Source organism: Eutrema salsugineum, unplaced genomic scaffold (assembly GCF_000478725.1).
Source record: "Eutrema salsugineum unplaced genomic scaffold, Eutsalg1_0 scaffold_9, whole genome shotgun sequence".
Lineage (NCBI taxonomy): Eukaryota > Viridiplantae > Streptophyta > Magnoliopsida > Brassicales > Brassicaceae > Eutrema > Eutrema salsugineum.
In genome coordinates this window covers 853,696-866,185 of record NW_006256342.1, presented here as the reverse complement: position 1 = coordinate 866,185, position 12,490 = coordinate 853,696, and the positions used below count along the sequence as shown (strand labels likewise).

The 12,490-nt window shown below is 38.3% G+C and overlaps 5 protein-coding genes across 8 annotated transcripts; 2 read left to right on the top strand and 3 right to left on the bottom strand.

The window, feature by feature from the left end:
- Positions 1–180: 180 nt before the first annotated feature.
- On the top strand, positions 181–2,396 carry LOC18009231 (protein trichome birefringence-like 42). Its single transcript, XM_006389900.2, has 6 exons — positions 181–186; positions 346–671; positions 1,159–1,330; positions 1,417–1,595; positions 1,689–1,847; positions 1,986–2,396. The coding sequence occupies exons 1-6, from the start codon at positions 181–183 to the stop codon at positions 2,293–2,295; spliced, it is 1,152 nt and encodes a 383-aa protein (XP_006389962.2). The 3' UTR covers positions 2,296–2,396.
- A 286-nt stretch (positions 2,397–2,682) lies between these two features.
- Positions 2,683–4,233, bottom strand: LOC18008616 (F-box/LRR-repeat protein 13). The gene is given in 4 exon segments (XM_024153716.1): positions 2,683–2,823; positions 2,825–2,956; positions 3,063–3,203; positions 3,292–4,233. Coding segments are annotated over 4 exon segments (1,356 nt in total).
- Positions 4,234–4,830: 597 nt separating this feature from the next.
- LOC18008443 (anaphase-promoting complex subunit 6) lies at positions 4,831–8,675 on the top strand. The gene is made up of 16 exons (XM_006389898.2): positions 4,831–5,211; positions 5,349–5,483; positions 5,682–5,755; positions 5,834–5,873; positions 6,040–6,085; positions 6,202–6,281; positions 6,349–6,527; positions 6,619–6,744; positions 7,010–7,084; positions 7,188–7,313; positions 7,468–7,537; positions 7,634–7,716; positions 7,824–7,937; positions 8,040–8,139; positions 8,238–8,273; positions 8,419–8,675. The coding sequence occupies exons 1-16, from the start codon at positions 4,966–4,968 to the stop codon at positions 8,521–8,523; spliced, it is 1,635 nt and encodes a 544-aa protein (XP_006389960.1). The 5' UTR covers positions 4,831–4,965; the 3' UTR covers positions 8,524–8,675.
- LOC18008626 (pathogen-related protein) lies at positions 8,572–10,423 on the bottom strand. Of its 3 annotated transcripts, XM_024155504.1 has the most exons (5): positions 10,253–10,321; positions 9,612–9,745; positions 9,393–9,525; positions 9,008–9,306; positions 8,572–8,908 (listed from the first exon to the last, which is right to left on the bottom strand). In XM_024155504.1, the coding sequence occupies exons 2-5, from the start codon at positions 9,738–9,740 to the stop codon at positions 8,756–8,758; spliced, it is 714 nt and encodes a 237-aa protein (XP_024011272.1). In that variant the 5' UTR covers positions 9,741–9,745; positions 10,253–10,321; the 3' UTR covers positions 8,572–8,755. The 3 variants fall into 3 exon arrangements, with proteins under 3 accessions (XP_024011272.1, XP_024011267.1, XP_006389959.1); XM_024155499.1 differs by lacking the exon at positions 9,612–9,745 and having other exon boundaries at positions 10,253–10,423; XM_006389897.2 differs by lacking the exon at positions 10,253–10,321 and having other exon boundaries at positions 9,612–9,796.
- On the bottom strand, positions 10,329–12,387 carry LOC18009035 (protein MHF2 homolog). Of its 2 annotated transcripts, none has more exons than XM_006389896.2 (8): positions 12,269–12,387; positions 12,043–12,109; positions 11,889–11,937; positions 11,757–11,797; positions 11,512–11,551; positions 11,355–11,408; positions 11,156–11,260; positions 10,329–10,398 (listed from the first exon to the last, which is right to left on the bottom strand). In XM_006389896.2, the coding sequence occupies exons 2-7, from the start codon at positions 12,067–12,069 to the stop codon at positions 11,157–11,159; spliced, it is 315 nt and encodes a 104-aa protein (XP_006389958.2). In that variant the 5' UTR covers positions 12,070–12,109; positions 12,269–12,387; the 3' UTR covers positions 10,329–10,398; position 11,156. The 2 variants fall into 2 exon arrangements, with proteins under 2 accessions (XP_006389958.2, XP_024011280.1); XM_024155512.1 differs by having other exon boundaries at positions 10,363–10,456.
- Positions 12,388–12,490: the final 103 nt, after the last annotated feature.

Below are 12,490 nucleotides of genomic sequence, written 5' to 3'. Positions count from 1 at the left end.
CTACAAATATTTAAATGCCGAAAACCTTTAAAACGTCAGTTATGTCTTATCATTTTATTTACTTTCTCTCAATTTATCGTATGTTACTGGATCTTCTCCTAAAGGCAAAAAATCTCGTAGATTTTATGTTTTAAAAATTGAGAGTATATGATCGGATCTTTATATATCATAAGCTAAAGCATGAGAGTTATTCTCTAGCCCATTATAATAACAAAAAAAAATTGAGTAAACAAATATTTAACAATAATTATTACTTTCCCGAAAAATCATAGATATTTGGCTGTTTATGTAGATTATAAACACAACAACTTAACAATAACGTGTTACATCTTCTCTTCTAATTAGAACCACCCCCCCCCCCCAGCCATTCGTGAAGGACGCAAACCGGTCATCTTTCTCCTTCTTCTTAATTTTCTTGTTGATTTATCAGATCGCAACGTATTAGCAAACAAAAACAATGCTGATCACAAATTTAACAAAGAAACTGGTTACAAGGAGGAGGCATCAAAGTGTGACATTTACAAAGGAAGTTGGATTTATGACAATTCTTCTGATCCTCTCTATGGAACATCGACTTGTCCGTTCATGGGATTAGATTGCCAAAAATTTGGTCGGCCGGACAAGAATTACCTCTATTACCGGTGGCAACCAACCGGATGCGACATCCCAAGGTGATAATCATTTCCACTTATCTGTAAAAAATATTTAGATTATAGTTAAGAATTTCTTTTTTGTTAATTCCAATGAACTTTATAACAATAACTCCAATTAACTCTATAACGATGAATTTACGTAATCTCGTCCGGTTAACGACTAGGAAAACATTTGAAATTGTAGGAAGTAAACTAGGAGATTACGCATTAATTGGTCTTGAATACTAGTGAAATATGATACGAATCATAATTACATTTGCTAAAAGGGATTTGTATTTTATAATAAGATACAAGCTTTATTACTAATTAGCAAATCTGACAATTATTAGTTTATAACCATTCCACACTAATATTTTGTGTAAATTATTAATTGATATTAAATATCCGAAAATTTTTGAGCATAAGAAAGACAATGAAATCTTGTATAGATTACTCTAGTAAGCTTCATGATAATTGTGTAGTCAAAATTGTCATGTTCAAATTCTTCTTCTATATGACGTGGCAGATTCGACGGACGAGATTTCTTAACGAGATTCAAAGGGAAGAAAATACTGTTTGTGGGAGATTCACTGAGCAACAGTATGTGGGTGTCGCTAAGTTGCATGCTTCACGCGGCCGTTCCCAACGCTAATTATACCTTCAACCCCGACAAGCTCCTCTCTACCTTCACCATTCCGGTACGTATTTAACCGGTTTATTCATGGTTATTGGATTCGGTTAACTAAAACAAATAGTAAATTCATCCTATCAATTGAAATGATAGGAATATGGAATATCGGTAAATTATCTGAAAAATGGGTTCCTGGTGGATTTGGTAGCGGACAAAACAAGAGGATTGGTACTGAAACTAGATTCGATCAGTACCGGAAATCAATGGTTGGGATCAGATGTTTTAATCTTTAACACCTTCCACTGGTGGACTCACACCGGTCGTTCTCAGACGTAAATATTTATCATCAACGAGCTTAATTAATCATGCACATGTATAATCCAGTGATGATGATGATGATGATGATGCATGACGTATGTATGTAGATGGAACTATTTCGAAACGGGAGAACAAATGGAGAAAGAGATGAATAGAATGGAAGCTTTCAAGATTGCTTTGACAACTTGGGCTAATTGGGTTGATCGCAACATTGATCCTTCAAAAACTAGGGTTTTCTATCAAGGCGTCTCTCCCGTTCACTTAATGTATGTATACTATAATCTCTCTCTCTTTCTCTCTCTAGTAATTTATTTTATAGTTTAAAACTAATTAATTAAAAAAAAAGAAGACATACGTATATAATTAACCGTGTTTTGTTTTTGTCTTCTTTGGTTAATGTAAAGTGGTAGTGAATGGGGTAAACCGGGGAAAACTTGCTTGGGAGAGACGGAACCAGTAAACGGACCAGATTACAGTACCGGAGGAGAGAATAAGAACGAAGGCGAGGCTATAGTGAGAAGTGTGATCGGAGGGATGGCTAAACCGGTGAGCCTCCTTGACGTGACGGCTATGACGGAGCTGAGGAAGGACGGTCACCCTTCCATCTACGCCGGTAGAGGACCTAGCTATAATGACTGTAGCCATTGGTGCCTCCCTGGAGTTCCCGATGTATGGAACCAGCTACTCTATATCTCTCTTCTCGGCAACGTTTAAATTAATGCTTTTGGGAGGGTCATATAAAGAAGTAAAACGTTTCTTTTTTTTTGTTGATCTGAAAATGAATAATTGTCATGTTTAAATACCCTATATTTATAGTTTCCTTCATCTCTCGCCCTATGCTTTTCCAACTATGCTATTAATGTTATAGCTTGCTGCAAGTCAAAAATAAAATAAAAAATGCATTAACATCTCTTGAACAACTTCTGAAGCATGTCTTAGCCACGATGAAGAGATACTGATTTAGTGATTTGATCCATAAAATTTGATTCTCTTACGAACTCTAACACTTTAATGTCATTATAAACTAAGAAAAAAACAAAAAATGCATATTAGCTAAGTATTCAAAGACAACCTTCTAATTTGTGATGATTATATGGATCATCAGAGAAAAACAACTTGGCATGAGCTAGAGAGCCTTGGAATAGTAAGTAGTTCTTTGAGAATGACAGATTCATCTTTCTTTCTGGAATCATCCAAGCATAAGCTTAGTTTCTTGAGGATTGTTGATTTCTCGAGTAAGTAAACTCACTAGTTCCATCTCCATCGCCTCCCCTTTCAATGGCCTTTCTATCTTAACATACTCAAGAGATGATAAGAAACACCGAGGTTCGGACAAAATATTAATTCCCTCCTTCTCCAGATATTGAGTAGATCCCTGCAAGTAGTAGTACAACCAAGCGGAATAAACACAAGTTGAATATATGACTTTCACCATTTGCATCTTGAGATAGAAAGTTCATGGCTTAGTAGACAATCCTCACCACGACAAGAGACTTTAGATTTGGGCAGCTCTCAAGAAAGATTGGCAACATTTTCCACCTGTAGCCGTAGAACTCGACACGCAAGAAGGATAGGTTACGGAATAAGGGTAGTGGTTCACACCTTGAGTAATCATAAATGACCTGTAACAACAAAAATTAATAAAAATGTACAAGGATAAGCTTATAGTATAAAGTTCGTCATTCAAATAGCGAATTCAACATACGTTACCTCAAGAGTACTCGAGGCAATGATCATATCTTTGACCTTAGAGATCCCGACGAGAAAATTGCGAATCATATTCCTCTTCTGTAGATCATTTGGATCGAACTTGTTTTCGGAAATCAAGTTAAACACAGTATCGATATCGGCTTCTACTAGTGAAGCCACGTTATTTAGTATGAAACTCGCAATTCGATGATCACTGAGCTTCAGAAACTCAAGCCTGGGAGCATCAACTGCAACTACTAAATCTTCAACCAAATAATCAGAGCTGTCCGCAACGTGAGTGAAGCTAAGTAGAGACTGAGAACGCACACGCAAAACTTGTATATCATCACAAAAACACCTTTCAATAATCAAGGTTTTGAGAAGTGGGCAGCTTGAGATGAGCGTTTCTAACGCCAATTGGTCAGCAAACTTAGCTATAGTTAGATGGATAACCCTAAGAGAAGGTAAAGAAACAAACTTGGGGCTAGGCAAGGTTAGTCCACAAAGCTTTATAGAAACCAAACTCTCACAGGTGTAAAGTGTAGGAGTCATCTGGGAATCCCAGCTCCCATATGAATCATCCAAAACATCGATATGTTTCACTTTCCGCGTGACCACAGTGTTGATCCACCGGGTGATGAGATTAAGTTCGGGCTCGTGATCCCCATCGCAATCGTATTTTAACTTAAACTTTTGTAAGCAAGATTCACTGTTTAGATCCAGAAAGCTATCTACAAAACCAACGAATGTGTTGTACTCGGGAAAATCAACATCCCCCAAGTCCAATCCAGGGACGTATCTCCAGAGATTCCTCCATCTACTGGATAACACACTAGTCTTAACCACGTCCTTGGTGGGAAGTTTCAAGAGTACCTGACATAGCAAGCAATCTGGCAAATCGCTTATCCAATCAAATTCAACCGATCGTTTCGCACGGACTCGTTTCTCTCCGTCTTCATCCATGAACCCAATTATCGAATCGAAATAATAATCAAAAACAACTTCGGGTAGAGAATCGATTAAAAGGTGTCGATCGACAGTTACTACAAAATCGTGAACTTTAACGAAAGGGAGTAGGAATGTGTCAAAATGGAATGAAAATTTGAAGGCAGAGGTGATCAAATAACGGAATCTGAAGACCTCTTCCTCCACTTTTCCCGGCGGGCCGTTCAGATTTCAGAGTTTTCGGATCAATTCGGTTTAATCCGGTTCGAATATCGGTTTCGGTTGCTGCTCAAACTGAGCCTAACAGAGTATTATAGAAACATTCCTCGGTTCAGACATTGTCGTCATTCGGACAAAAAGCGAAAAGATTCTCACCACAAGTCGACAGTTTCCACTTTTATTACACTCTTTTAGAACTAGTAACTAATTTATGGGCCTAATAATTCATGGGCCTAATAATTCATGGGCCTTATAACTTACGGGCCCAATAAGTTATGGGGCTTATAAGTTACGGGACCTAATAACTTATGGGCCTCAAGCCCATTAACTAAGGAAGGTAATAAAAGTATACGCTCTCCCGCCGAGGCTCTACTTTCGTCCCGCCTCCCTCGCGCAAACAGTTTTGAGTAGAGAGAGAGAGAGATAGTGGAAGGCTGGAAGCACTAAATTTCCCGATACACAAATCGATAATCTTCCCCACTTTTTGCAGTTTCCAGAATTTTTCCGGAAGAATTGAGAGGCGGAGAAACTATGAGGGAAGAAGAAATTGAGAAGATCCGTGGCGTGGTTCGAGACTGCGTCAGTAAGCATTTGTACTCGTCGGCCATCTTCTTCGCCGACAAGGTGGCTGCTCTCACCAATGACCCAGCCGACATATATATGCAGGCTCAGGCTCTTTTCCTCGGCCGCCATTACCGGCGCGCCTTTCACCTTCTCAACGCCTCGAAAATTGTTCTTCGAGACCTTCGATTCCGTTACCTTGCCGCGAAGTGCCTCGTAATTCCATTTTCGCCCTTTTTTCTGTCTATCTATCTATCTATCCTGTTTTTAATTGGGTTGGGTCTAGAAATTTCAGAACGAGATTTTGGAGATAAGGGTATTAGGGTTTATGGGCAATTTATGTGCGTTCTCAGGAGGAATTAAAGGAATGGGATCAGTGTCTCTTGATGCTTGGTGATGCGAAGGTTGATGAAGATGGTAATGTATATGATGCCAAAGATGGTAACGTGATATATTTTGATAAAGATGGAGAGGACCGAGAGATCAATGTAAGTTTCTTAACCCTTTGTCAATTGTATAATTACTTCATCTATGTAATATTATCTATACATGTATCTATACGATTCTAGAAGGTTAGTTAGCGAAATTGTTGTAACTGAATTAACTAGTCAACCACCATCTATACGAGTCGAGGTTGAAGGTTATGCAAGTACCTGAGGTGATATATAAGGGTTTTCCTTTTGTAGATATCATCGGCAATATGCTTTCTAAGAGGAAAAGCATATGGAGCCTTACAAAACCGTTCTCAGGCTCGACAATGGTCAGTTGTGCTTTTTTTCACCTATCTTCCTTGTTCAGATGATTTAATTTAACTGATGAACTTCGGTTGGGATTGCAGGTATAAAGCTGCTATCAAGGCTGATCCTCTGTGCTATGAGGTAATCCTAGGGCCCTAGTCAATTGCTGCTTGTGATTTCTATTTACCATGTAAAGTTTCCGAGCTACTGTGGGAAGATAAATGTATATAGTAGTAAAAAACTGAAGCACCTCCTCTAGATATCAATACTCTTACATGGCTGTGATTTCTGTAACCTATCCTTTCAGGCTTTGGAATGCCTTATTGAAAGTCATATGCTTACATCTGAAGAAGGTGAGTTATATAGAAAGCTTTTTTGTTGTTCTCTAGTTTATTGTCTCATTCGTTTCATGGTGCAGTCGTTTACATGACTAGAAAGTAACTGAGACTTTTATCTGCTTTAAATTCAGAAGCAAGTCTGCTTTCTTCACTGCAATTTAGTCCAGAAGACGGATGGCTATCTTCTTTCTACTCATGCCTGATAAAGAAGGTATAGGTTTCTTTGCGCAAGCATCTTTTCTATCTCTTCTTGGTACTTATTGGTTCTTCTTGTCCAGTATGACAAAGAGAGCACAGTAGAAGCTAAGTTCAGGAAGCTTGAGAGCGAAACTAGTGGTACCGTCTCTGGCTCATCTATGATCAGTACATGGGTTAATAACACTGATCTGTTGGCCTGTAAAGCTGAGTACTACCATCAATGCTGTGAATATCAGAAGTGTTTTGAATTGACCTCTACGTAAGTTGTATATTACTGCTGATACTGAATTTGAGCGATATGAAGCTTGAATGATTCTAGTAATGTGGGTTCTTTTGGTCGAACTTGATAGACTCCTTGAGAAAGATCCTTTTCATCTGAAGTGTACCTTAGTACATTTGGCCGCTGCCATGGAACTTGGTAATTCAAATGAGCTCTATCTGATGGCATGCAATTTGGTGAAAGACTACCCTTCGAAGTGAGTGATATAGTTCTTCTGATTTTATCCCAATCCTAATTAGGATATTTAACCTGCTTTTGGGTTCAGATTTTCAGAGCATGATTGTAAGCTTTCGGAGCATGATTTCTTGTGTTAGTTTTTTGGTTGAAAATATTCTGTACTTGATCTGGTTGAAAATATTTTAGTACTATGGTTTTTGAGCTAAATCTTCATGAGTTAGTATATAGGCAGGGTTCTTTTGCTCGATGCTTTGTGATTTGAATACTCATTCATGACCTTGTAGGGCTTTGTCATGGTTTGCGGTGGGTTGTTACTACTATTGTATCAAAAAGTATGCTGAAGCTCGGCGGTACTTTAGGTAATCATGTTATGGCATTATGCATTCTTGATCAACTCTAATAGGTAGGTGCAATGGTAGGTGTCTGACCTGAATCTCCATTTCTTTTAATATGGTCTTCCAGCAAAGCTACAAATATAGATGGTTCCTTCTCACCAGCATGGATAGGCTTTGGTAATTCCTTTGCCGCCCAAGAGGAGGGTGACCAAGCCATGTCTGCCTATCGCACTGCCGCTAGGCTATTTCCAGGGTAATCAATTTACTCTTTTTTTCTTCAGAATTAGTGACTGTAAGTTTGTAATGTTCAAAATGGATCATTCTCAGCCCTGAAGCATTGTGGAAGCCTTCTTATTACGTTACAAATTGTCTTTTACAGGTTGAATCTTGATATTATCTTGTTCCAGGTGTCATTTGCCAACTCTGTACATTGGAATGGAGTATATGCGAACTCACAGCTACAAGCTTGCGGACCAGGTAACAAGTTACAATATGCTGTGTGGTGTCTTCAAATTATATGACTTATCTTTTGGGCTAACATTGTATTTACTTTGATCCCTTTTCTTGGTTCAGTTTTTCATGCAAGCAAAGGCGATATGCCCTTCAGATCCACTTGTTTATAATGAACTCGGAGTTGTTGCATATCATATGAAAGAGTGTGTAACTTTTCTCTTTACAGTCTGCTTATCTCCGAAATTTTTCAAATGCTGTTAATGGCAAAGCTACAATAGAAATTGAATCAACAGCATTCACTATATTTCAGGTATGGTAAAGCTGTGCGGTGGTTTGAGAAGACGTTGGCCCATATACCATCTGCCTTAACTGAAATCTGGGAACCAACTGTGGTCAATCTCGCTCATGCATATAGAAAGCTGAGGTATAGTGGTGCACACACAACTACCATGATCTTCCTCTTATGCAGGGAATCTCGTGCTGTGAATGTAATGAAGTTATGACTTGGGAAAATTCTTATCAACAGGAAGGATCGTGAAGCCATCTCATATTATGAAAGAGCACTTACACTATCAACCAAAAGCTTAAGCACATATTCCGGCTTGGCTTACACTTACCATTTACAGGTATTTGCACCAGTCATTTTCTTCAAACAATACTAGCGCTGATTTTCACAAAAGCAATGATTTGTAATTCTTTCCAATTCCATCTCATTCTTGTGCAGGGGAATTTCTCAGCTGCCATCTCTTATTATCACAAGGTATACGCAGTTCTATATATGAGCAAATATCTAATGATGTCCTTAATAGTTATCATATGGAGACTTTTCTTCTCCATCAGACGATGAGTTAAATGCTCTTCATTTATTCTCAATCATCGTCTCTGTTTCTTTTCTCTCTCTTCAGGCCCTATGGTTGAAACCTGATGATCAATTCTGTACTGAAATGTTAAACGTGGCTCTCATGGATGAATGTCAGAACGGGGTTGATTCAAAGGTTGAGCTCTGCTGAGAAACTGGTGAGTTAAATAAACTGCCATGTTCTAGTTATTGCTGTAATTTATCTGTAATATCATTGTGACGCCTGGGAACATAACTATAACTTATTCCATGCACCAAAAACCAAAGTGACTGTTACAAATATATTCTTCAAAGGTTGGTCTACCCACACTTCTGCTTTCCTTATTTTCCTGTATAACCCAATGCAATATGGAAGATAAACATTTGTAGAGCCTAAGATTTTCTTAATGTGTGAAGGGGCAGATTTGTTTCTCTGCTTTGTCTCCACTGTCTGTGGTTTTGGTCTCTGATATAGGATTTCCCTTGAGCAATCCCCCGAACAGCTCTCCTGGATCATAATAAATCTCAATCTCCTCTGCTCTAAGAAATTCATCAACCTGTAGAGAACATCTAGATGTAAGCAAATCTTGATGCTAGAGGTTTTAACTATATTGACAGATTATAAGTAGGGACATAAATTCATGTTTCAGACATACCTTTAGAACTCCCAGGCCGAGGAATTGAACCAAATCCCCAGTAGGAGCGTGACCTCTGAAATTTCCTTCAAAGTATCCCCAGTGTCTAAACTTGAATGCTATAACAGGCGGCCCCGAGTACACAGATAGTATTTCCCACGCAAATCCGCGTGGTAAAGCTGATCTAAAGGCGTCATGTGATGACTCGAAAGTCTCATCCTCTGGCTTATAGTACTGAAACTCTTCAGGCAGAGAGTTCTTGAGCAAAGCATTGTAACTCCCAAGCCTAAGCGTTTCTTCAGCTGATAATCCTTCTCTTCCTAATAATTAAAAAAACCACTTAAATCGTTGCTTAATAATTATTCAGTTTAAAATCATTTAGAATCAGGTGTTTGTGGTAAATTACCATTGACAAAGAGCTTAAACTTGTCAGGGTTTATGGTTTTGAAGTCTTGTAAACGGATCTTGTGTGAGAACTCCATCTCCCATGACTTGATCGCATTTTGAACCGTCTCTTCCAAGGACCCTTCCGGCCATACCTGCAATCAAAACCAAAGACAGGCAACGAATCAGATTTTCAGATGATAGCACATACCTAAAGTGATATATAAGTTAACCGAAGGACCTTGGTCTGGCCTTCTTCAAAGAGCTGGTTCACAGTATCGAAGGCTGGAGGGTGACCATACCTCCATTGGACCTGTCCTGAATGTTCAAGGACAGATCTGTACTTATCTCTCTCTTCCCTAATAGCCATATTAGCTTTTGATGTAGAGAGAGTTAGGCTTGTTTATCGCTTTTATAGATAGTAAGAAGAGAGTTTTCAGTGGTTTACTCATGAATCCCGTTTCCTTAACCTCATTAATTTGACATTTTTGGAGTTGTTAAGAGTCACATCACATTTTGATAGGATATCATGACAAAGTTGCAACCAATAACCCTCGATTACTTCTTTGTCTGTCCACTTTTTCTATTCATTAAAATGATAACATGTTTGAAGACTAGGAAAACAAAAAAGCATAAATCAAGAAAAGTCTTGTAATATTTTTAGGTATATCAGTATATGTTTGCTATCTGTCGAGTCGGATATCGTATGGTCATTAACGATTCCTGATCCTTTTTAAAACAAAAATTATTGCGGAAACTAGTGAATCATTTGATTTGATACTGTATGTGTTTTTTTTAGCACTATCATTACATGATGATGCTATGGAAAATGCCACAATTTCATGAAATAGACAGAAAAGATAGAGAGTTGCTTTTAATTACATGGGTTCTTTCTTCTTCGAAGAGCTTGTTCACAGTATCAAATATCGGAGGACCACCGTATCTCCACCGTATATTTCCCGTTTTCTCATCATTCAAAATGGATCGGTACTTATCGGCCGCAATTCTCAAAGACGAAGGCCCACCCTCTAGAGCATCCGCAGAAGAAGCCATTTTTTGTGAGTTTTCACAGAGATTATAAGATAACTAGATAAGAGAATGCCATGTATTAGAAGGTATCGATGTGTCCTTATTATGCTAAGACGATGATGTCAAAATAAAAAGACAGATGTCAAGGTTTGGTCGTAAATACTCACTGGGCGTCACGCAAACCAATGTAAAGTTAGCTCAAAACTTAGTTACGGTCTGGTTAAAAAAAGTAATAACCCTAACATCAGCTACTGAGCCTACCAAACTGCGTCTGACATTGCTGCTCATGGACGAATTATTATCCAAAGGATCATCGTCAAACGATTCCTCTGTGTCTCCAGTTTAAGAACATGTACCTAAGTGCAGATATAAATCATATGATGATCTTTACACTGCGTTAATCAAGAAAACACAAATACTTCCATCTGTTCACCTAAGTATAAAAACTTCTTAGTGCGGAAGCCATACCATTGAGAATGGAGGAAACAAACAGTGTGCAGGCGTAAACTCTCAGGTTTGTTTCTCATATTAATCGGAATGAAGTAAGATTTAGTATAGATAGAATCAAGTCAAATACATATACTACGTTCTCGTTATTTATCATGAACATTACCTTACATGAACCATATATAACCACATTAGCCCATGGCGAAAGAACAAACAGAGATAAACTAGTTATATGATCTTCAGAAAACCTTGCGTGAATTCATTGTTAATCTTCAAATACTACTAACAGTCGATTGTTCTCAATCGTACCTTAAAAGTCTAAAAGAAGCTGAGGAAGAATCCTCTCTAAATGAGTAGCTTCAATCTTGTCCATTCCCTCAGCTTCAGCAATTATGGCGGCGCGCTGCACAGCCTCTGCCGATGGTTTAAGAAAGAAAAAAAAAACTATTTAGATACAACATGGCTAACCCAGAAGATCGAGAGAACTTTGCAAAAATTTAAACATGACCTGAGACAAAACTCTTGAGAAGCTCACAGCTGAGTTTCAGAGCATTTGCGTTGGCTACAACAACCAAAAGCCATAAATATTCATCAATTATCACACAAAGACAAGTCTCATCTCTCCCAATTTACAGGAGAAAGTAGGCGACAATTTATTTACAAACCAGAAGCAAGTCTGTTCTTCTTTGATGTTCCCAGAGCAACCTGCACTAAACGTAAGGTATAATATGGCATCTTCAATCACTTCTTTGAACATATTGAATCTCAGAAATCAGAAGACCATAGCTGTTATAGGATAAATCTCAACCACAGTATCCAGTGAAGGAATGACAATACTAGAGGAGAATTCAAATTTGTGGTATAGTCTGAAAAATTGAGGAACATGAAACCAGCGATTTGAATCGAGTACCTCAGCTTCCGCAGCATCAATTGCATCACTCCTCTCCCTTTCTACAAACAAAAAAAAACAAAAATCACAGATAAATCGGAACAGAGAAGATCTTATAAGCGGATAAGTTACTCGAAAACAAATAATGGGTACCGCGAAATCTTCGCGCCCAAATGTGCTTGAAAATGGCGTGAATCAGATCCTGATTCCATGAAAATCCAAGGTAAGAAAATGAAGATCATAGAATGCAGACAAGAAAACTGCAAAGGATTAGGTAGGGAGAAAGGAAGAGGCGAGCAGAGATTACAGAATCGAAGGTATTGTTCGCGTCCATGACGTTTTGCGCATGTAAGGAAGCTCCCTGGTGAAAAAACCTAACCGGAGATCGAGAAAAACTCATAGATAATCATAACCTTAAAAGAAGAAAACTAGAATCGCCGGAAATCAATACGGCAATACCATTACATAAAACAAAATCATTGAAAGCCGAGAGGAAACCGATTCTAAAATCGAAAAATCAAAAACTAATATACCTTAAGATATTGACACAGAGAAATACAGTGAGACGAAGAGGAACAACGACGACAGCGGGCTCCGATGGAGAATTGGAGGGAAGCCACTTGCAATTTTGGAAGACGAAGAAGGAATTTCCACAGATTGTTTAACGAAAAACAAAACCAAATATAATAAAGCGACAACGTTCTGTAAATTGCAATATAGTAGGCCCAGTACGACCCAGCCCATAATGTACGGTT